This window comes from Drosophila grimshawi, unplaced genomic scaffold, assembly GCF_018153295.1.
Source record: "Drosophila grimshawi isolate 15287-2541.00 unplaced genomic scaffold, ASM1815329v1 contig_1369, whole genome shotgun sequence".
In the NCBI taxonomy this organism is placed as follows: Eukaryota; Metazoa; Arthropoda; class Insecta; order Diptera; family Drosophilidae; genus Drosophila; species Drosophila grimshawi.
This window is the reverse complement of record NW_025062891.1, coordinates 6,761,103-6,782,175: the sequence shown is the minus strand read 5'-3', so window position 1 is coordinate 6,782,175 and position 21,073 is coordinate 6,761,103. Positions and strand designations below refer to the sequence as shown.

The window sequence follows — 21,073 nt, the reverse complement described above, 5'->3', positions numbered from 1 at the left end:
CACATCTGTGTGCCTATTAGAAAACTGTGCCCAGGCAAACGATTCTTTTATAATCGGTTATCAAATAAATGTAATCAAATCGAGTTAGGCATTTTAGGATTTCACAGTTAGTATTAAGTATATTAACTTTATTATATGATCGTTTAAGAATGGAGTATATAATTTTGCGATATTTAAACGAAGATGCAAAAAAAACATGAAAAATGGGTTTCTAATGTTAATCGGATTAGTTCTGGAAAATTTGTCAAGAGCATTTCGTGAGAACTTTTAAGTTATGCTCTGAATTCAATTAAGCTTTGACATATTTACAGGTTCAGGAAGCTGCTGAAGAAAAGAAATAGATAAAACCGGTTGCCCCAAACGAGAGTTCAAACCGAATGGTTTTCGAATCAAAAAGTTTACTGTATTTACAAAATTGATTGGATACAGCAAAGATGCTGCTGTCAACCAAGCAGCCATTAATTATAGACTTATTTATAGACAACGTTTGCGACTACAACTAAACACGCATTCATACAAAAGATACTTATCAGTTAAGAGTTACAGATTACATTAACGATTAACGATTTGCTCCGTGAGTATCTCAAATATAACAAAAGAACTTGTGAATTGACTTTAGATGCTTGGGTAATATTATTAACAGTTAAATGGGGGCCAAGCTGCGTCGCTGCGCTGCACTCAAATCCGGATGCCAAAAGTCCACGATGAGCACCAAACGTAGCTGGCTGCCATTGTGCCAGACCTCGTGCTCGAAGCTATCGTCAAATATGAACAAATCGCCCTCGCGCCAGGTGCTACGTGGATGAGGAGGAGATCATTTACAGTGCATATCCTGAATAACTGTTTGATTTCTCTTACCGCTGTTGTTCGGCCACGCGCAAGTTGGTCAGGTGTGGTTCCGGTGCCACCAGCGTGAGATGGGCACGCAGTCTGCAGTTGGTGGGACCACAGTGTGGCCAGACATGCGTCTGTGCCTGCATAGCACTGAACTTGATTTGTCCACGCCGGCAACTGCTGGCTGCAGTAAACTTCTCCAACAGGCCACAGGTGATGGGCGCCCTTTGACAGTTCCCCAGCAGACGCTCGCCACGTGCGTAGAGCTCGTATTGCTGCCAGTTGCCCGTGTCGCGCAGTTGCTCCGCCTCCTGCTGAAAGTTGCCTTGGCTGCTGAGCAGCGCCAGCGCCTCGTTGCGTATGCGTCGCCAATTCTGCTGCAATTGCTCCAGCTCCAAGGCGTGACCCGTTTCCGCTGGTTGCCAAAAGGATTTGGCTCTCAGTCGGGGCACATTGTACAGCGAGCGCTGATAGACGCTGGCGAAGAATCGCTGCTCCGCACCACGTTTATACAGCTGCAATGCCTGGGATTGTTTGCCCAGACGCTGGAGTGTCTCGCCCAACGCCAGATAGAAGTAGGGCTCCTGTGTGCCCGGTGCTTGTGAGTCAATGGCAAGCTGCAAATACGGCAAGGCTTGAGCATAGTCGCCACGAAGCTGCTTGAGTGCCAGGCCAAAGTGGAGATTGGCGACTGGATTGCGGGGCCAGAGCTTGAGCGTTGCACCAGCCACCTGTTGCAATTGAGCCAAGCTGAGAAGTGAGTTTAATTTGCGATTGCTGGCAGAGTGAGACACACCTACTTGTTGGACATCAGATGGGTGAGCGAAAGCTGATTGCGCAGATGAGCCTCAGCAGGAAAGCGTTCAATGAGCTGCTCGTGTACGGAGACCGCCTGTTGCATGTGACCTGTCACAAGGAAAAAGAGAGAGATGAGGAGAGGCGGAGAGAGAGAGAGAGATCAGTTGCTTAATATCTATATAGAATATCGAGCTTAAACTCACCCAGAAATCTGAGCTGCTGAATGCAACTTTCGCCAGCCGCACGATATTCAGTGTGGTTGGCAATGAGTTCGCCAAAGGCCAGATAACGTTTGTAGGATTCGACGGCATCGAGGAGCAATCGATTGCTGCGCTGCCTCTCAGCCACGAGCTCCAAGGCCCGGGCCCGTTGCAGATGAGCCGCCGGTATGTGTGCGTATGTGTGTGTGAGCGTGTTAAAGGCGCGCAAAGCGTTCGCAAAATTCTTGGAGATTAGTTTTAGATATGGTCACCAAAAAACGAAGGGTATTCGTTGGAGATTTAGTAAAATCCATGCATGCAAATAGAGCCGGGAATTAGCAAAGGTAGACGATTAGTAAACAAACTGTGAGAGCTCCAGTCGAGAGTGCTCGACTCAGTTTTACATTGAAATTAAGACTTGTTGGCATACGAGCATTGGCACAGATACAAATTGACTAGATTAAATTAAGTTTAAAATACTCAAATATTTGCATGTTTTTTGATTCTCTCTACTCGAAATATTTTGAAATATTTGTCTGTGACACAAAAACATAGTTGCTATTGGGCAGGCCCGTCAACTGTGGCAAAGATCGGGTGGGTGCTTCTGATTCTGATGCAACAGGGACCAGCCTGAGCCCAATAGTAAATATGTTTTTTAACTAATGCCAATTAATTGTAATATCTATGATCTTTTCGCTTAGTTTTTCTTTCGTATAACACTCAAGCTTAAATATTTAAATATATTGTTAATAATTCCTTAAGAGCTAAGCACATGAACTTAAGAAGCAAACATTAATTAAAGCTATGAAAGGACTTTTAATGTTTTTTTTTTTTTTTTTTTTTTTTTTTTTTGTTTTAAAGGTTGTTGAGCTACGTCGAAAAGAATTACAGAAATCGTATACGAGTTTTATTTGAAGGGGAACTGGGGGAACTTACCTCATTGATCATCTCGGCATTGGCCTTGCGCAGCTCCTGCTCGAACAGATCATCGTCGTGCTCAACAGCCTGGGCACCAGTTGGGTCCTTGGGTTTTATTTCTATTGGGAAATAAACACTTCAATACTCAAGTCAATTGGGAGGTGCACTTAAATTAAATACGCCACTGAACGGTTAATGTTTGAGGCTCCACCTTATGCATAAGATTAGCAATCAATTCAATTTTGGCTATAACTATGACTTACTATGGGTATTAACGTCATGAACGAGTTTACTTTAGAATAGATTATAATACGAGTTTATGTCAGATAGGTTTATATATATATGTCAATGCAGTGATGGGCTTTGTAGATTGCTTGTTGTAGACTGATTGGTTTGGTTTGGTTTGGTTTTTTTGTGTAAATTGTACATTTAGTAATTACGTGTCCAGGTCGGATCATCGGAATCGGGATCGGTATCATACTCCTTGGCAGGGAGTCGACCATATTTGGCTTCCAACCTGCTCATTAGTTCCGCATCATCCACATCGGATATTTCATCTTCCTCCTCATCGCTCAATAGCTCATCCTCGTCGTCGCTATCGTCATGCTCGTAATCCTCAATATCCCCCACATCGATTTCAACATATTTGACACCGGTAAACGTATGTGCCGGTTCCGATTCGGATTCGGATTCGGACTCCAGTTTCTTTTCCGTCTTTTGCTCTGTCTCTGGCTCCGGTTCCTTGGCGGGCTCTGGTACAGTCTGGGACTTTGCCTCAGCTGGCTTTGGCGCTATTGTGGATTTGTACATGGCACTCAGTTGCTCGAATGTCTCCGGCACATAGCTGGCATTGATGGCCACAATATCATCGTTTTCCTCCGTATCGGTTATCTCAATTTCAATTTCCTCCTCGATTTCGATCTCCTCCTCGGAATAATCCTCTTTGGTTGGAAATAAGGCTAGCATTATTATATGAAACACAACACAGCTCAATAAAAGCCAATTAATTTCGTTCAAAATAGTTTCAAGTCCAAACGCTTGAAACTATTTGGAAGCATCTTCGATCGGGACCGAAGCATATACATATACATATATATTTATATATATATAGTAACTGAATAGTTTGTCAACCGTCATCAAGCGGCGGCAGCTCCTCCTCCTCCTCCTCCTCCTCTGCATCAACTGTCAGTCCGGCAATTGTCAGTCGTCTTCTCATGCTGACCTCCGTCGTGGACAGATCCTCATTGTCTATTTTTGTTTTTGTTTTTTTATCAGAGATTAGTTAATGTGGTACATATATAGTTGGGAGTCAACAAGAACAAAGCCATACAATATTAAATTTACATACATACATTGGCGCATAAGTTTTAACAAAGCTGTGACTACAATAAAAACAACAAAAATGTTTGATTTGCATTTGGCTTAAACTTATTCATTATGTTTTACAAAAATAAAATAAACGAAATAATAAACATGAAGAAAGTGCAAAATTTTGTTCTTATTTTCAAAATTGGTTTCTTGTTTTGTTAATTTTAAAAGTTAGTTGAACTTCCAGTTTCTCATGTTAATGCTCAAGTTAAAGAAAAATTGGAATAAAAAGAGCTTTAAAATTATTTACAAATTTAACAACTCTTAACTTTGCCAGAAACATGAGAAGTGGGCCTTAAGGATGTTTTGATTTTGTTTTTTCGTTACGTTTTCATTCAACATTGAGTAGCTTTTTATTGATCAATTGGTTAAGAACGTAAAGCGGCCCTTATAAATGTATTTTGTGTTCGAACTGATATTGCCAAATGACATATATAGTTTGGATTTAGAGCAGAACAGTTCTCAGTTAAGCAGCGATATGATAAGAGTTTCGTTAACATTAAAAGAGAGTTACGTGGTTAACAAATTTGGCATTCAGCACCAATTGACAAACTCACTTGTATTTGGATTTTTCCGTATCAATACAAGGCGTGAAACAAGGGCAAGTGCAATGCCAACGCCAAATTTAACGGCAACTGGAAAATGATTTACGTTTTAGTAAACAATTCAATTATTTCAACGAAACATTATATTAACATCTCTCTCTATCTCATTGCCATTTGCACTTTCTTGTACAATATTTAATTAGATTTGAAACTTTGCTCTAATTGCATAAAGTGGAGTTGTTTCTTTCGTATTTTTTTATTACCCTCTCTACTGTCAACCGTTCATTGGCGCCGCTACAAGCTCTTTAAGGTACTTACGTGAGCCCAGCCAGGATGTTGTTGTGACTTCCTCATCCTTATCCTCAGCCGCTTCGCCCTGCTGCTGTTTGGCTCTGGCTGCGGCTTCTGCAGCAGCGGCTGCTTGACGTTCTCGCTCCTGCAGCAGCAATTGCTCGTCATCATCATTGTCCTCATCCTGCAATGAGTACAGTTTATTTTTAATCCAAGCGATCTTAAAATTAAAGGCACTTACTTCATCATGTTCTTCCTCATCGTCCTCAGCTGTAATATTTTCAGCAGCAGTGTTCTCTCCTTCTTCATCCTCCTCCTCCTCCTCCTCCTCATCTGCTGCGTCATGATCTTCCTCGGCTTCTTCCTCGTCTTCTTCTTCTTCTTCGCCAGTCTGCTGCTCATATTCCTCATCATGTTCATCGTCGTGTTCATCATCATGTTCATCCAGCGCCGCTTCGTGTGAAGGATGCGCATCGTGTTCATCATCAGCGCGATGCTCATCGACCCAACCATTGAAGTAGTTCGAATAACGCGACTCCGACAAAGGTGTGTCCACTGCAATTGGCCACAATATTCATTAGTTTCATTTAGTCAGATAACACTGCATAACTGTGTAGCTAGCATAAGATCATGATTTGACTTCTGAACGGTTAAAATTCCATTTCCGAAACTAATTTTATTTACAAAACAAATTCCAATATGTAACTTAAAATAAACTCGATCGTATTTATTAACATTTTAAGCATTTCCATTTCTTTTCAATTATGGAAAAAATAATAGTTATTCAGTGATCACTGCATTTACTTACAGTCCACGTCCAGTCCGCGATTTTCCATTATGATGAGGCCCACCAGGCCGAGGAGCACAGCCATCAAGCTGAAGAATATAATCTTGGCGCACCAATGTCCGCCAGTTCCGTGCTGGTGTTGCACATGCAGATGGACATCATCGTTTCCCATCTTTGTGATGTGAACGCCGTGGGAAGACGAGTCGTCGACATCCTCTGTGCGCGATGCATGACAATAATAAATTAAGCACATGTGATTAGAATTCGCTTAATTAACCAAATGCTAACGAGAAAGGGGCAGGGGCGGGTGGGGGCAGGGTTTAGTAAAAAGCAACTAGATTTTGTAAATGAGAGATGCTATTTTGTAAAGCTTCTTCTGCAGTTTGGGGCATGGATAGGGGTAGAGATATGGGTATGGGATATGACTATATATAGAGAGACAATAGACATAGAATGTAGATGAGATTTGCTACCTTGAAAGCTTGGCTGGCGCAGTACGCTCACATCGCCCTCCGATTTGCGATCATCTAGACGAAAAGTTAGTTACAATTGATGATAACAAAAGAGCAAACCAAAATCACTTTCTTACAAGCTAGCGATGAAAGATTTGTGTAATTGTTGTTGTTGTTGTTGATGCAAAACAAAGAAGGCGCAAGTCATGCGCTTGGGCATGTGGCCAAATAAAAAAGAAAATCAAACAAAAATAACAGCACTTCTGTACAGGGTACATAGCACACACATGCACACATATACATATATGTACATAGTATTTCTGTGTGTGTTTCGCTTTGTGTATGCTATGAGAAAAATTGTCCAAAATTGTGCTGGTGGGTGTAATGTCTTTCCTCGCGGAAGTCTCTTTGACTTTGAATATACACACACACACACATGCAAACATACATAAAATTCAATAAATAAATAAATTCAATTAGAGCTGGCATTGTTCTTGAGATTACAAATCATAAATAAATAGCATTAAGAACGCAAGCAACTGTAACAGAGCAGCTTACACAGAGAAATAGAGAAACAAAGAGAGAGAGAGATAGAGAGAGAGCGAAAGAGAGAGAGCGAAAGAGAGAGAGATAGAGAGAGAGAGAGATAGAGAGAGAGCGAAAGAGAGAGAGAGAGAGAGAGAGAGAGAGAACTAGAACGAGAAAGAAGGAATTCTACCGGCATTTGTTTATGTTGCCCTGAGCAAAAGATAAATACACTTTTATCTAAAATCTGCAGCAAGCACACTGCTCAGGCTTTAAATAAACACGAGCGGAATTTTAAAGATATTGTCTTATCTAAAGCAACTCAAAAACGCCACTTTGCAGCACTGATTTTTCCATTCTGTCGCATATCCCAGAAGTTATTCGATTTATATTTTTGATAATATCGCGTGTCCAGGCCAGCTGGGCAACTAGACAGCGCATTAAAGAACATAAAGAGATATATAAATTTCTGTATGCACATATAGTTTTTTTTCTTTCTTTTTTTATTTTGTTCGGCAGAGCGGCACACGCATAGCGAATGACAGCAAAGAAGAGCAATGTATAATTTTATATAATAGGGCAAAGTTATTTTTAAAGGCGCTCGACAATATTATTATTCTAATAAAAGAAATGGACAGCAACGACACACCACATTTGCGAGTATCTCGATACATCAGATTCAGATTCAATTTGAATCATTAATCTCAACCATCAAATGAACTTACCACGTTTTTTGCGCTTATCCTTGCGCTTTCGCGGCTGTACATCGCCTGACATATTTTTCAACTACTTTTCGATTCTCTTAGTAAATGCCAATTTTTCCCAAATTTTCCCCAACTTCCCAATTGCCCCACTGTATGTTTTGCTTCGGCTTTTCCGGGATAGTCGAACCCGATCACGAACAGTTCCAATGCGACCACAGCACGTAACTAAACCGAACGACGACAGCCAGGCGGAGGTGTTGCGGCTGCGGCTACTGGCGGGCCGCAAGCGAGCGAGCTTTTCCCGTCGCTTTTTCGAAAATAGCGGGAAATTGGGCTTTTGCTTGAAATCACTACGACATACCCATAACTGTTTGCACTTCAGTTTATTACAAATAAATATATAATTCTTGTTGTTGTGTTTCGTTTATGGCAACTCGAATATTTATAGCAACTGACTGTTGCCGCACTTAATCATGCAGTTATTTACATTAGTGCGATAGGCGATAACAAATGCCCATAATCGATAGTAATTTTATGAACGATAATCGACATCCTCGTCGTCCTTTGCCATTCCGTGTCCTCTTCACCTTTGTCAAATACCATTGTTGGTATTTTTTTGGTATTTCCTGTGTGCTTGGTCACACTGATATACTACCATAAAAATTACAACAACAAAAATATTAAGAACGGAACGAGGGAAAACAACCCAGCACAATTATGTATAGATACGATTTAGATTGAAGTCAACAAAACTTGTTGTTGGATTTGGGCGAAGTGCAAAGTTGTGGTAAATTGAAAATAAATTAATGCCAGCCATAAATCACATTTTGCAAACACCTTATAGGCCAGGAGCTACAAGCTACGCCCCGACGACGGAGACGTAGACGGCGGCAAAAAGACAAACAAATTAGCCACGCCTTGGAGCAACAAAAGCTGTGAATCAAATTGATGGCCGGCGATATGTCGATTGGCTGTGCCGCTCTCAAGAGATCCACAAAATTGAAGAGTTGCACAAGTGGCTCCGATACGGACTCGATGCAGCTGCCTGATGACCGCAAGGAAAATGGCAATAAAATGGGGTTATTAATCAAGCCACCAACTGCTCCACAGAATATGCGTGGCGGTCTCCGAGTCTATAAAATCGTCATACTCGGCGATGGCGGAGTCGGCAAATCGGGTAAGCTTGACAAAAAAAAATAGAGCCTTTTATCACTGCGCACTTTCGATTGAGGGCGCTGCGAAAAATCAATAAATTATCTCAATTTCTTTTACGCTTTGTTTTATGGCACACGACCACCCAACCACCCAAACCACTCACAATCAACCCCCAAAAAACACCGTCCGGCATTGGCTTCGTGCGTTCGGCTAACTTTGCGTGTACACAAACCAAAACACACACACACACACGAACACACGTAAACAGCTGTTACCCTGCAGTTCGTCAGTCACAGTTTCTTGGACTACCACGACCCAACAATTGGTGAGTGCGAGTTGTTCTTATTCAGCTGCTGTCTTCTTTTTCTTTGATACCTTTGCGGACTGTATGATTATTTCAGGACAAAGATATATGCTATATATATTTATGATCAAAAGTTTCTCAGTGTTCAAATCAAGTTTGCTTGCCACATTTTATTATAATATTACTATTATATTATTAGTATTATCGTGTTCCTCAAAAATGTGAGCAGAGACCACTCAGTCTTACAGTTAGCGTATGTAAGAATAAGTATTAGGAAATTGTTTGTAGGATAATTTCGTCATGAAAGAGAACAACGATTTTGACTACATAATTATGTATAACCGAAACTGAGAAATCAATTTTCAAATCAAGTTCAAAATTCGAGTTCTTAAGAAAGTAACGTTTGCTTATCCTTTTTTTTAAATATTGTTATTATAATATCAGTATTATTATGCTCCCTAAAACTATGGTATTTATATGTAAGAAAAAGTATCAGGAAATTGCTTAAGGGACATTCTGAACTGACATTCCGATATTTGTATAACTACATGAATAATCTCTCTAAAGTGCTATCGACTTCAAGATTTGTAAACGCCTTGAGGTCTAAACTCAAACATTATTTAAGCAACAGTTTTATAAACATGGGATTAGTATATCATAAAACTATAACAGAAAGCATATAGACATAGTCTGCAAGGGTATCTTAAATTTGGCAGTTCGAAGTCAATTATCACATTTTTTTATTTGTTTTGATTTGACCAATGAACTCTTGTTTTTTCTGTGCAGAGGACTCCTACCAGCAACAGGCGGTGATTGACAATGAGGCTGCGCTGTTGGACATACTCGACACTGCTGGTCAGGTTGAGTTTACGGCCATGCGGGATCAATATATGCGTTGCGGCGAAGGTTTCATCATTTGCTATTCGGTCACGGATCGTCACAGTTTTCAGGAGGCATCCGAGTATCGCAAATTGATAACGCGGGTCCGTCTGGCCGAGGATATACCGCTGGTGTTGATAGCCAACAAGGTGGACCTGGAATCTCAGCGACGCGTCACCACCGAGGAGGGCAAGAATCTGGCAAATCAGTTCGGTTGCCCCTTCTTCGAGACATCGGCGGCGCTGCGTCATTATATTGACGAGGCGTTTTATACGCTCGTCCGCGAAATCCGTCGCAAGGAGATGCAAAAGGGCACCGACACCAGCTCAGAGAAGATACATACTCGGCATCGCAGTCGCTGGTGGCGCATCCGTTCCATTTTCGCATTGGTCTTTAGGCGTAGACGCAATCTAAACTAAACTGAATGGAGACAAAATCCACCACAACAACAACTCAGTTCGCAGTGCAAACATTGTGCAATATTAATCAATGCGTTATGCTATATATTTATTTGGCACAACCAATCATATATATATATATATATATATATATATATAAATATATGTACGCATATATATATATATGTGTGTGTGTGTGTTGACATATTATAGATGTCTTATCCTTGAATTTATCAAGCGTTTGCGAATCTAATTGGTATATAGCCAGAGCAAGGCAACAACTAATCGACCGTAACTTTGTTTCTAGTTAAAATTATGTTTGTTTTTATTTTTAGATTTGTTATTCCACATCGTATTTGTTGACTTTGTATTGTTAAGGTGCTAGACGCACACTGAAAGCAGGAGGAGAAGGAGAAGGCAGGAAAGATAATATATAATATATAGTTATGTATATCAATATGTTTAAGCACCAATCCAAATAATACATATATATAGCAATGCACGTATGTAGTAAATAACAAGAAGACGTCGATTCCTAAAACAAGACAAATTGGCAGAACGGCAAATCAAAATGAGAAACAAAAATGAAATGCATTTAATTTTAACAAAAACCGAAAAAGTGAAACCAAAACAATACAAAAAATATGCAATATCAATAACGTTAAATCAAAAAAAAAAGAAGAAAAAACGAAACGATACAAAACTGAGTCCTAGCTAAAGCCAATAAAGCGCCCAAGGCTATATTTGAATACTATCTATATACGAAATATGATCAAGTGTAAATCAAACAGAGCTTTATGTCGCAGCAAATGTCCCAACAAATGGCGAAGTGTAAACAATTTGAAGGCGCATTGAATTTATGTATTATGTGCATGTATTATTATTATTGTTATAATTAATTACGACAGGCGCACAGAACGCACACACATTAATTAACTAATCGAATAAATGTTGAATTAAACGTATGTATACTAAACCTATTTAAGCGAGATAGGTCGATCGGATCGAACACGGATTATAATGCACAAGCAAAAAAAGAAAAGAAAAGAATAGAAAAAAGAGCATATTGCATTGTCCAATGTGATTTTTATGTAATATTATTATTGATGCGTTTGCATTTGTTGTTTAAGTTTTATAAGAATGTTTGACGCGTTAACTCGTTTAAGTTTATTTATATTATTATTATTATTAGTATAAGTTCAACAGTTCTGTGTTTTGTTAATTACTTTGTAACATCTATGACTTTCCGCGAGCATCACAATGAGTTCCTTACATCAATGTTACTACATCTGCATCAGCATCACAGCACATGGCTTTAAGGACCGTCTATATACTATTTGTTATATCAATTTCAATTTGAAATTGTTAAGCAACAGTTTGTTGCAGGCGTTTAATGAAACCAACTCTTTATGTTGCCTGATAACCAAACCGAATAACGAGCTATGTAATTGTTAAGCGCAATCTTCGGAATTGTATGTTTAATTTTTTTGTCACTTAAATTATTGAGCGAGATGATATATAATGAAAGGAAGGTAAATTAAACAAAATAAATATGTTAAATATATCACATATGATTATGTATTTCCCATGAAACAATAACACAACAAAACGAAATGAAAAAAATAGATGTTAGTAGCTGTATGCGAGTATTATCATAGAAGCACAAGTCTGGTAAGACCCAACTTGCATTGTTTTGTTTCGGAAAATCGAAGTTGAGCGCTTCGAGCGATCAATTGAACTATTTAATTCATACATTTTAAATGTAAAATAAATCAATGAAAATGACAAAAAAAAAACCCAGAATAAAGATTTTTGAAACCCCGTTAAATCAAGTGTTCTTTTTAAATTAATCTTACTATTTACTTACAAGACTGAAAATTAAACTATTCCCCGCTCTACACACATTTATCTCAAATGAGAGATAGGTTTTTGTACTTTCTTTTTCTTATTTGAGGCAACATCTTTTAATTTGTTCTGTCAAATATTTCAATTCAAGCTAGATTATCTTTAGTTGAAAAAAGATTGTAAGTTCCACAGAACTATTTCTTCTTTAACACATCGTTGCCGCAATAATTGAAAACACAGCGAGTTTTAGATTTTTATCGTTTTTTTTTTTAAATTTTTTTTTTTATTTATTTTTATTTAGTAAAATATTTTTTTTAAATTTTGAAAAGAAAAGATTTTTGTTGTTTTTGGTTTATATATGCATATGTATACATATACACATATATACATAGTTCTAATTTTGGTTATCTGGTAAATGTGTTTTATTTGTTTGTTGTTGTTGCTGTTTTCTTTTTTGTTTTATTGTATAGGAAGCAAAACTTTTAATGCACAAATTTACAATTACTTTCGACGCTTTTTGCAGCGGATCGTTTTCTTCATCTTGTTGTTGTTGTTTAAATTGTGTAATAGTAACTGTAGAAAATAGTATATATGTATATATATACATACATATATATGCATATGTATATATAGCATTTGTAGAAAACGGCGCATTTTCTTCTTTTTTCGAGTTTGTGTGAGAATTACACGATTTGACGGTACAAAATACAAAAAGAGACATACACATATATGTATTGTATATTTATATGCATACATATATATATGTGGTAGTATATATATATATATATGTTCGGTATTTTATAAAATCATAAAATACGTTCATTTATCTTGTGTTTAATGCAAAATACAAATACTAAAAACTCGAGCTTGTTTTTGCACGTGAAAAATTGAATGCATCTCACTTGTGGCTTATGTTTAAACATTTTTTTTCTCATTTGTGTACTGTTTGCAAAGTAGTATTCTTATTTTCTGTTTTGTGTTTGTTTAGTTTATTGGCGGTCTCTGTTTATATATATATATATTGTTATATATATATATATATGTAGATGTATATATATGAGTCAAAAAAGTTTGTAATTGGTATGTTTATGAATGCTTGCATTTTAACCCCTTTCAGTATGTTTTTTTGTTATGTAGTCCGTTTATCATAATTTGCCTTAAGACTTTGAAAAAATGAATAACTGCATCATCACTCAACGCCACACACACACACATACACTCGCGTACGCACAGACACAGACACACTGACACACATACACACGCACAGCCACACATACACAAAGGTATTGGACACATTTCTGTTCTGGCTTTTAATCTCAAAATCAACGGACACAACTGATATACTAGGATAATAGATAGGTATGCATACATAAGTGTGTGTATATACATATATATATACGAGTAAGTATGTATTGGTAGTTTCGAGTGTTGACTGATTTCGACGCCGTCAAGAGTTACAAATAATAATAATAATAATGCGATATTTATTATTGTTGTTTACTTCGGTTAATAACTACTCTAGACTGTATATAAAATCAAATCCGCGTTTGACATTCCTTCTTCTTCTTTTTTTGTTGTTTTTGTTTTGTTTGCCCGTTTCATCTTCATATTCTTGTTGTTGTTGTGTGTTGTAGCTTGTTTGTGGCTGTAGCTATAGGTGTTATTGCTGCCGTTGCTTTCTGCTTGTTGCCGGATCCCGCATCATGCTAGCTGATTGCAGTAGTTGTTGTTGTTATTCTCGTAAAAGGTGTGTGTGAGTGTGTATATGTGTGTACATGGGTGTGTGTGTTTGTGTATGTATAGAATTCTTTTTTTTGTTATTTGCTCTTTTAGAGCAAAAGGCATTTGGGCTTCTTCCGCTTTTTAACTTGCAGTGCAGCCCTGGTTGCTGTCTCGAAAACTTCTCGCACACCCTCCTTGGACTTGGCCGAACATTCCAAATAGGCAAAGGCATTTATCTTCTCAGCCATAGCGCGTCCCTCCTGCGGCTTAACCGGCTCCTGCTTCATCTTTGCCAGATCCTGCACAAAACCAAGATAAATATAATTTTATATGCGACACTCTATGAGTATTGATGGAGAACTTACCCGAATTGTGTTAGGATCATTTCGCAAATCTTTCTTATTGCCTACCAAAATGATTGGAACATTGGGACAAAAATGTTTGACCTGAAAATAAGAATACCCAATTGTTATTATAAACATACAGTTTGTAAATAAACAATTCTGATTTCCAAACGACTGCTTACCTCTGGCGTCCATTTTTCGGGAATATTTTCTAGCGAATCGGGTGAATCCACTGAGAAACACATAAGTATAACATCAGTGTCGGGATAACTCAGCGGTCGCAGTCTATCATAATCCTCCTGACCAGCTGTATCCCATAAGGCCAACTCCACCTAGAAAATAAATGCACAGAAAAAGAATCACGTCATTATATTTGTGTGTGAAGAGGTGTCTGTTGTATTATATATAAGTAGGTATATATGACAATGCATATAGTAAGTTTATATGGAGTGATAACACGACGCCCGTTAAGTTCATCGCAATTATGTGGCACAAAAGCCCGTTTCAATCATCATCAACATCATCATCATCATCTTCACAAAGGCGAAGAAGTCGTTCCAGACGAGAGTAGTCAACTTCAAGTTGAGAGATAGCAAAAAGCAAGGAACTGGCGGAAATGCCAAACGTATTAATCAGACACAATACGTAGAATGACGTGAACGACAGACACACACACACACACAGATACATACATATGTACATCACATGTAAGCGCTATCCAAACACAACATACAAGCGCAGCCATATTGTGCTGCGCAAATTGTTCATACCAAAAAAAAAAACTAAACTTATGAAAATATTAGAAACGCGAAACATTTAGCAAATAACTGAAAATCAAAAATAAAATACACAAAACATGACTTAATGCAAATCAAAATGGCAACAGCAGTATTTTTTTTTGTCTTTTTTCTTTTGGCTTATTTTATTACAATTGAGAGCAAGAGCGTGGTGTGCTATTGGCTCCAAACGTGAGCGCAGGTAACAATTGGATGAGGGGGGAACGAAAGAGAGAGCGAGAGACATACAAATGTATATAAATACCAAGAGAGAGAGAGGGAAAGAGATTGAGAGAGAGCGGGGGACAGCAGCGCGCAAAACTGTATGTGCGCAACGGGCTTGTATAAGACGAATAAAAAGAGCAAGAGCGCACAGCAAGAAACGGAAGGAAGGGAGCTCTTGCTATACAAGTACATGTTTTAGTATTAGTACGTGTGTGAATGTGTATGTTTATGTATATGTGTGTGTGTATGCGTGCGTGCGTATAGTATGTAAGTCTGCCCGTTCGTTACGTGCGCAAGGAGAGTAGAGGGCGAGAGTGGGAGAAAGAGAGGGTGAGCGAGCGAGCGGGTGTCTAGTTTGCCTGTCTACTTGTCTGCCTTCCAACAATTGATATTGACTCACAACTTTTTTTACAACATGAGCGCAGAATGCAGCGCTGGAAAGTGAACGGTGGAGGGTGGTATGGGGGGTCCTAGTTGAGAATATATGGAGAGAAAAAACTACACAAAGTAAGAACGATGATCAGATGATTTTGCACGCTGCAAGATGAGACGAGTTGCGAGGGAGGGGAGGACACTGGAAGTTGTGATTAGAGTTGGGTGTCGTATTTTCTATCATGACACGAGCACGAAAAAAAATACAGATTTCTAAACAGCATCACGCCTATTTTAAAAATACAAATGAATATGAAAGCAATATATTTTGTTAACTATTACGAAAAATGCAAAACTATAATTAATAAAAAGGTTTTTCTTTTATTATTAAAAATAAAAGAAAATACCTAAATATTAAATTGACAAGAACTTATAGCAAAAAGTTGTTTGTTTAAAAAAAAAGACATTGTTCACGTGCTTATCTTTGGGAGGGATTTATAAAAAGTGGGCTATAAAGTGGAGCTTACCTGTTTGCCATCGACTTCGATATCGGCGACATAATTCTCGAAGACGGTGGGCACATAGACCTCGGGGAATTGGTCTTTGCTGAAGACGATCAGAAGGCAAGTTTTACCGCAGGCACCATCGCCGACAATTACCAATTTCTTGCGAATCGTCGTCATTGGAGGTTCTGGAATTGGCAGAGAGCAGAGAGTAGCAAAGATGCAAACACCGACGACGGACGACGTTGGCGGCGATGCGATGCGTTCTGTTTAATTTATTTGCGAAAACTGCGCGAGCTGCTTGAAAAAAATATCAAAGTGAAAAAAACACAGAAATACACACAGTCACAAACACACATGAACATACACATATACATATGCGCGCAGTGCTACAATCTCTCACTCACACACATACACACACACTTGAGTCATACATTTTGAATGGCTCTCCCATTTGTTGTTGCTTCTGCTTCTGCTGCTGACGATCTATAGCAGAGAAGAAGAAGCATCAGCGAACAGCCGCATGAGGCTTTTTTAACAATCAACCGTTGTTGTTGTTGGTGGTGGTGGGGGTTCTTTTTGGCCAGTTATTATGTATGCATGTAAATCCAAATGCATCCATCTCCAATTGTGCAGCACTCTACTTCATACATACATATTTTTATTTACGTGATTGGTATTCGTATTGGGCAGAATCGGCAATCGCTCCACATTTAATACATATTTATTTACTTTTCTTGAAATATATATGTGAGACAGTCCAATGGTCGCGTCATTGGTCTGTTTCCTCGCCCGCCAACAACTCTCTTCGTGCGTTTATTCCAAAAACATCATCGCATTTATGTACATACATACACACATACACATACATATGTTGTCTGTGAGTTCGATTGCTGTGACTGTGTGTGAGCGCATAGCAGTGTGTGTGTGTGTGTGGAATTTTTTCACTGCTCTTTCAACTTTTCTCACTTACAATTAAATATATATATTTTTTTTGCAAACACTCAGTACGAATTCGACACTTAAAATGCTTACAAAATGGCACAAATATGTTGATTCTTATGCGTCTACCGTTATTCGTTTCGTATAAAAGGTATTACAATTAAAAATTCGACGTTTTTTTTTCTCATGCAAAATGACGATGAATTTTCTTGGTAGATGAACAACCAACGCCTTCGAGCGCCGCAGAGTTGCACTTTTTTGACAGTGTTGAACAATTTCAGCTAAAAAGATTACCTGCACAGCAAAAAGAAAATAGACACAAGCGATTCTGTTCTGTCATTTTCTGCTACAAATTAATAATGAACTTCCATTAATCACTTACATTGTAACATATATCTAATTTTTTTGATTGTGGTTTGGATAAGGCGTTCAGAGTTGCACTGGGAGATTGGGGAAACTGTGACTCAGCTGCAACAGTGACAGCTACTTTCAAAAATCACTCATCACTAATCTGCTTCTTCTTCTTGAAACTCAAGTCGCATGGACTGGCATTATTATTATTTGGTTATCCAAAATAAACAATTATCTCTCTTTAAAATTAATCAATGAGCATAAAGCTATAATCATGAAGATTAAAAAGAGCAGTGTTGAGAACGGAGTTAAAATAAAAACGAAACCTATGAAAGACTTCAATCCTAATAGAAATTTCGTGAAAGTTACGAAGCGTAAATCAAAGACTTTCCCAATCAACAGATTTGAAAAACGATTTAAATTAGACACTGAAACTGGAAACTCCAACAATGATTATGGTAAGAAGTTGAATTATTGTATAGTTAAGTTTTTTAAAAAACATTTCATTACAGAGATCACCTCTGATTTGAAGAGCGATGATAAGGAGTACAGTGAAAATGTAAGCTCTGAATATTTATTAAAAGAGCATGAATATTTGATTGGGGAATTCAAATTTTTTGTAGATGAGAAAAGGGTAGAAAAATCATTGCTATTTGATATTGAAGATCTACCAGAAGCAGAAATTATCTCAATTCCGTTAGGAAACGGAACAAACCCAACAAGCGAAATTGATCCGGAAACTGAAATTCCAAGCGAATCTATAGATTCTGAAGAGCCTGGAGGAGAAACCCAAGTGGCTAAAGATGCGGAGATGCCAAGTAAGGATAGCACGGAAACGGATGCTGAGGATCTGCCGGAGTTAAGCATATTTGAGAACAGCTTCAAGAGCAACATTGTGCTTGCTGTGCTCAAACAGGATGTAGAATTTTATGGCACCGTGGTGGTCACCTTGCTATGCGGTCGCATTACAATTAATGGCTACAAAGCACGCCCCATGGATCCATTGAACATATATTCGCCTAAGGGATTCAACTGGGTGGTCATTTCGCCGTTGGCCAACAAGAAACCGCCCAAAGACAATGTCAACTGGCAGGATCTCAACGAGAATTTCTCGCGCGCTCAGCTGGACAACATTTTGGGCAATTACAATGCCCAATGCGATGCAATTGTACTGCTGCAACGGAATACCGGAGCACAGAATCTGCTGGCAACATTTGCCAAGCACATGGCAGAGAATGTTTTCCCGCTGGTGAATGCCACGAATCGTCCACACTATGCCAGCGAATATTTACTCAATTCCCTCGTTCAGTGTGCGGACAGGCGAGGGGGAGCGCTGCAGGTGCCCACTGTCTGGACAAAGCTGGCGTTGCAGTCGGGCAGCCGGCTTATGGTCACCGGTGGCAAGGGTGTGGGCAAATCCACACTGATCCGTTACCTCATCAATCGGCATTTAGAACGCTTTCAGAAACTGTTGGTCATTGACCTGGACATTGGGCAGCCGGAGTTATTTGTGCCCCAAACGGTTTCATGTTGCGTCATCGATGCACCACTCTTGGGACCCGGTTTCTTTCTCAACAAACAACCCGACATGGCTTTTGTTGTGGGTCATGTGAATGTGGTGATGTGTGCCGAGGAATACGCAAGATCAGTGCGACATTTGTTGGGCCATTGCCGGGGCGTGAAGGGATATGCAAAAATGCCTTGGCTGATCAATACGATGGGCTATAACAAAGGATTTGGCCTTGAACTTATGGCCCTAATCGTGGATTGCGTCCAGCCAACGGATGTGGTGCAAATAGCCAGCAACCGGCCCATTAACAATTTCGAGGAGCCACTCGACAGCAAATCCTTAGCTCGAGTGGTGCCCATCATCTACACAGCGGATGAGTTCAAGCGGAGCGATGACTTTCCGAAATATGCGTTGCATCAGTTGCGCAGCGCGTTGCCGCCGCCGAATCGTAGCTACGATCAACCTTGGCTGATGAGTGCCAAGGATGTGCGCTATTCCAATTTCCTGGCGCGGCTAAGCCAAGCATTACGCGGTAATGCGAAGCACCTCACAGACTGTCAACCCCTGCAGATCGATCTAAATAAGCTGCAGATTCTGTGTCGCCCAGCGGAGGATTGGACGCGTGAGGAGCTCATCGCTGGCGTCGAGGCCAACTTGGTTTATCTGTGCAAATCCGCCGCAAGCAATCAGCCAGTGGAGTGCTTTGGCATCGGTAAGTAGACATCAATTAATCACTCCTCAACTATCATTCAATTATCGATCTGCACAGGTGTTGTTCGTGCCATTGACTACGATGCGGAGAAACTTTATCTGCTGCCGGCGATGCCTTTGACTCGACTTTTGAAAGTCAATTGCCTGGCTCTTGGCGGAGATTTGAGCCTGCCGCAGGGCTTCTTCAAGCATCAGGGCGCAGGCGTAGCTAACAACGTGCCATATGTCTTCATCATCGACGACTCCAAGTCGTCCAAGAGCATACAGCACTTCTACCATCGACCACCTGAATTCCTCGGACAACCTGTCATCAAATAGTAAATCTATCCAAGTAATAAATTCTACATATATAAATGAATATGTGTAAAATTAGCCTGTAAGCATTTGGATATTATTGAATGTTTTTAGGTTGAATGAAAAAGTGACAGCGATTTTTAAAGTGAACTTCCAGATAATGGGATAAAATAGCTAATGTATATAGAAAATCGGAATATCACCTTGCACCCAGGCAGCAAAGAATCTTCAATTTGTGTAAATTATTGGGATGTTTGAATTTGGCAGCCTGAGAAGCATAATATAAAAAGGGTAATGTTAATTGTAATTACTATGCTTCGTGCACTTGAGTTGCAGCCAGTATTAACAGCGCTCTCTTTGTGGGGCGCTCTCTCTGCTAAGAGCGCCCGCTGAACCGCTGGCTGCAGCAGCCAAACATTCGGACCGTATCATACTCGCTCATGGTTACTCTGTACAAGGTAGGCAACATGCCAATTGCGCGTCACACCTGACAGCAGCTGATGTGCAGTTTGCTCGTGAAATATTTAATAAAGATACGATTCATTGCAACTATAACTTGAGCTCCCGTCAAATTTTGGCAGGCAGACAAAACTTAACAGCTGTTAACACTGGCTGGTAGCTGAAAATAGCCTAAGAATCGTGTCGAATTTACTCTTGTTAGAAGATTTAAGGTTTGCTTTACCTCTCCGTACATAATTCATTTTGTTGATAAATGGCTAAGCATTTTGCTTCAAGCCTTATTTGTACCTTAAGCTATTAAAAAGCTGAGGCTTATTTAAAATTCTCTAAAGTACTTTTTTAATTTCCACAGATCTTTGCTCTATACTTTGTTTTTAGAAGGGATGAGCAGTATATAGGATTCAATGCAATATATGGGATCAATCCTCAATCACAAATCAATCGCCACAAAAAACTTTGCTCATTGATTATAACAAGAAATGGTTTATTTTATTATTTTAGACTAGTGGGATAGATCGTGTCGACCCTTGAGGATGCGTCGCATCAGCACTCTGCGTCCTTCCGGCGTTGACATGCGCGTCTCCCAGCCGTGGACATTGATGCGCTTCACCTCGCGGGGTTTGGGAAAATGACAGCGCACCTTGGGCTTGAGCACAGCACGATCGAAGGCATGCTTCTGGCGCACGAACAGCGTTTGAGCTGTGTTCAGCGCCGAGAGACACGTTCTGTAATCACCGAATTTATTAATGTTTCACATATAAAGTACGTTTATTATGCATTATTTACCTTTGTAGGAAACCTTGCAGCATGTTAAGTAAGTTTTGCGATTGTAGTGTAACCGTACTGTGAGCGGCTTAAAAT

General features: G+C 39.3%; 5 protein-coding genes across 8 annotated transcripts; 2 read left to right on the top strand and 3 right to left on the bottom strand.

Moving 5' to 3' along the window:
• Positions 1-381: 381 nt before the first annotated feature.
• LOC6560822 (aspartyl/asparaginyl beta-hydroxylase) lies at positions 382-7,643 on the bottom strand. Its single transcript, XM_032734051.2, has 14 exons — positions 7,444-7,643; positions 6,215-6,268; positions 5,763-5,957; positions 5,196-5,509; positions 4,982-5,138; positions 4,676-4,753; positions 4,103-4,132; positions 3,882-3,998; positions 3,191-3,691; positions 2,769-2,869; positions 1,836-2,076; positions 1,635-1,740; positions 859-1,584; positions 382-794 (listed from the first exon to the last, which is right to left on the bottom strand). Exons 1-14 carry the CDS (start codon positions 7,493-7,495, stop codon positions 644-646), a joined length of 2,823 nt encoding a protein of 940 aa, XP_032589942.1. The 5' UTR covers positions 7,496-7,643; the 3' UTR covers positions 382-643.
• Positions 7,644-8,087: 444 nt separating this feature from the next.
• Positions 8,088-11,986, top strand: LOC6560750 (GTP-binding protein Rit2). Its single transcript, XM_001987666.2, has 4 exons — positions 8,088-8,209; positions 8,267-8,599; positions 8,846-8,902; positions 9,668-11,986. The coding sequence occupies exons 2-4, from the start codon at positions 8,371-8,373 to the stop codon at positions 10,177-10,179; spliced, it is 798 nt and encodes a 265-aa protein (XP_001987702.1). The 5' UTR covers positions 8,088-8,209; positions 8,267-8,370; the 3' UTR covers positions 10,180-11,986.
• A 1,484-nt stretch (positions 11,987-13,470) lies between these two features.
• On the bottom strand, positions 13,471-17,148 carry LOC6560749 (ras-like GTP-binding protein Rho1). Of its 4 annotated transcripts, none has more exons than XM_032735341.2 (5): positions 16,919-17,148; positions 15,970-16,242; positions 14,252-14,401; positions 14,091-14,171; positions 13,471-14,024 (listed from the first exon to the last, which is right to left on the bottom strand). In XM_032735341.2, the coding sequence occupies exons 2-5, from the start codon at positions 16,123-16,125 to the stop codon at positions 13,833-13,835; spliced, it is 579 nt and encodes a 192-aa protein (XP_032591232.1). In that variant the 5' UTR covers positions 16,126-16,242; positions 16,919-17,148; the 3' UTR covers positions 13,471-13,832. The 4 variants fall into 4 exon arrangements, with proteins under 4 accessions (XP_032591232.1, XP_032591234.1, XP_001987701.1 ...); XM_032735343.2 differs by having other exon boundaries at positions 15,970-16,133; XM_001987665.3 differs by having other exon boundaries at positions 15,970-16,133; positions 16,981-17,148.
• Positions 17,149-17,460: 312 nt separating this feature from the next.
• Positions 17,461-19,916, top strand: LOC6560748 (polynucleotide 5'-hydroxyl-kinase NOL9). The gene is made up of 3 exons (XM_001987664.3): positions 17,461-17,696; positions 17,751-19,460; positions 19,518-19,916. Exons 1-3 carry the CDS (start codon positions 17,513-17,515, stop codon positions 19,775-19,777), a joined length of 2,154 nt encoding a protein of 717 aa, XP_001987700.1. The 5' UTR covers positions 17,461-17,512; the 3' UTR covers positions 19,778-19,916.
• A 759-nt stretch (positions 19,917-20,675) lies between these two features.
• LOC6561048 (39S ribosomal protein L34, mitochondrial) lies at positions 20,676-21,054 on the bottom strand. Its single transcript, XM_001987663.3, has 2 exons — positions 20,999-21,054; positions 20,676-20,937 (listed from the first exon to the last, which is right to left on the bottom strand). The coding sequence occupies exons 1-2, from the start codon at positions 21,019-21,021 to the stop codon at positions 20,715-20,717; spliced, it is 246 nt and encodes an 81-aa protein (XP_001987699.1). The 5' UTR covers positions 21,022-21,054; the 3' UTR covers positions 20,676-20,714.
• Between the last annotated feature and the right edge of the window lie 19 nt (positions 21,055-21,073).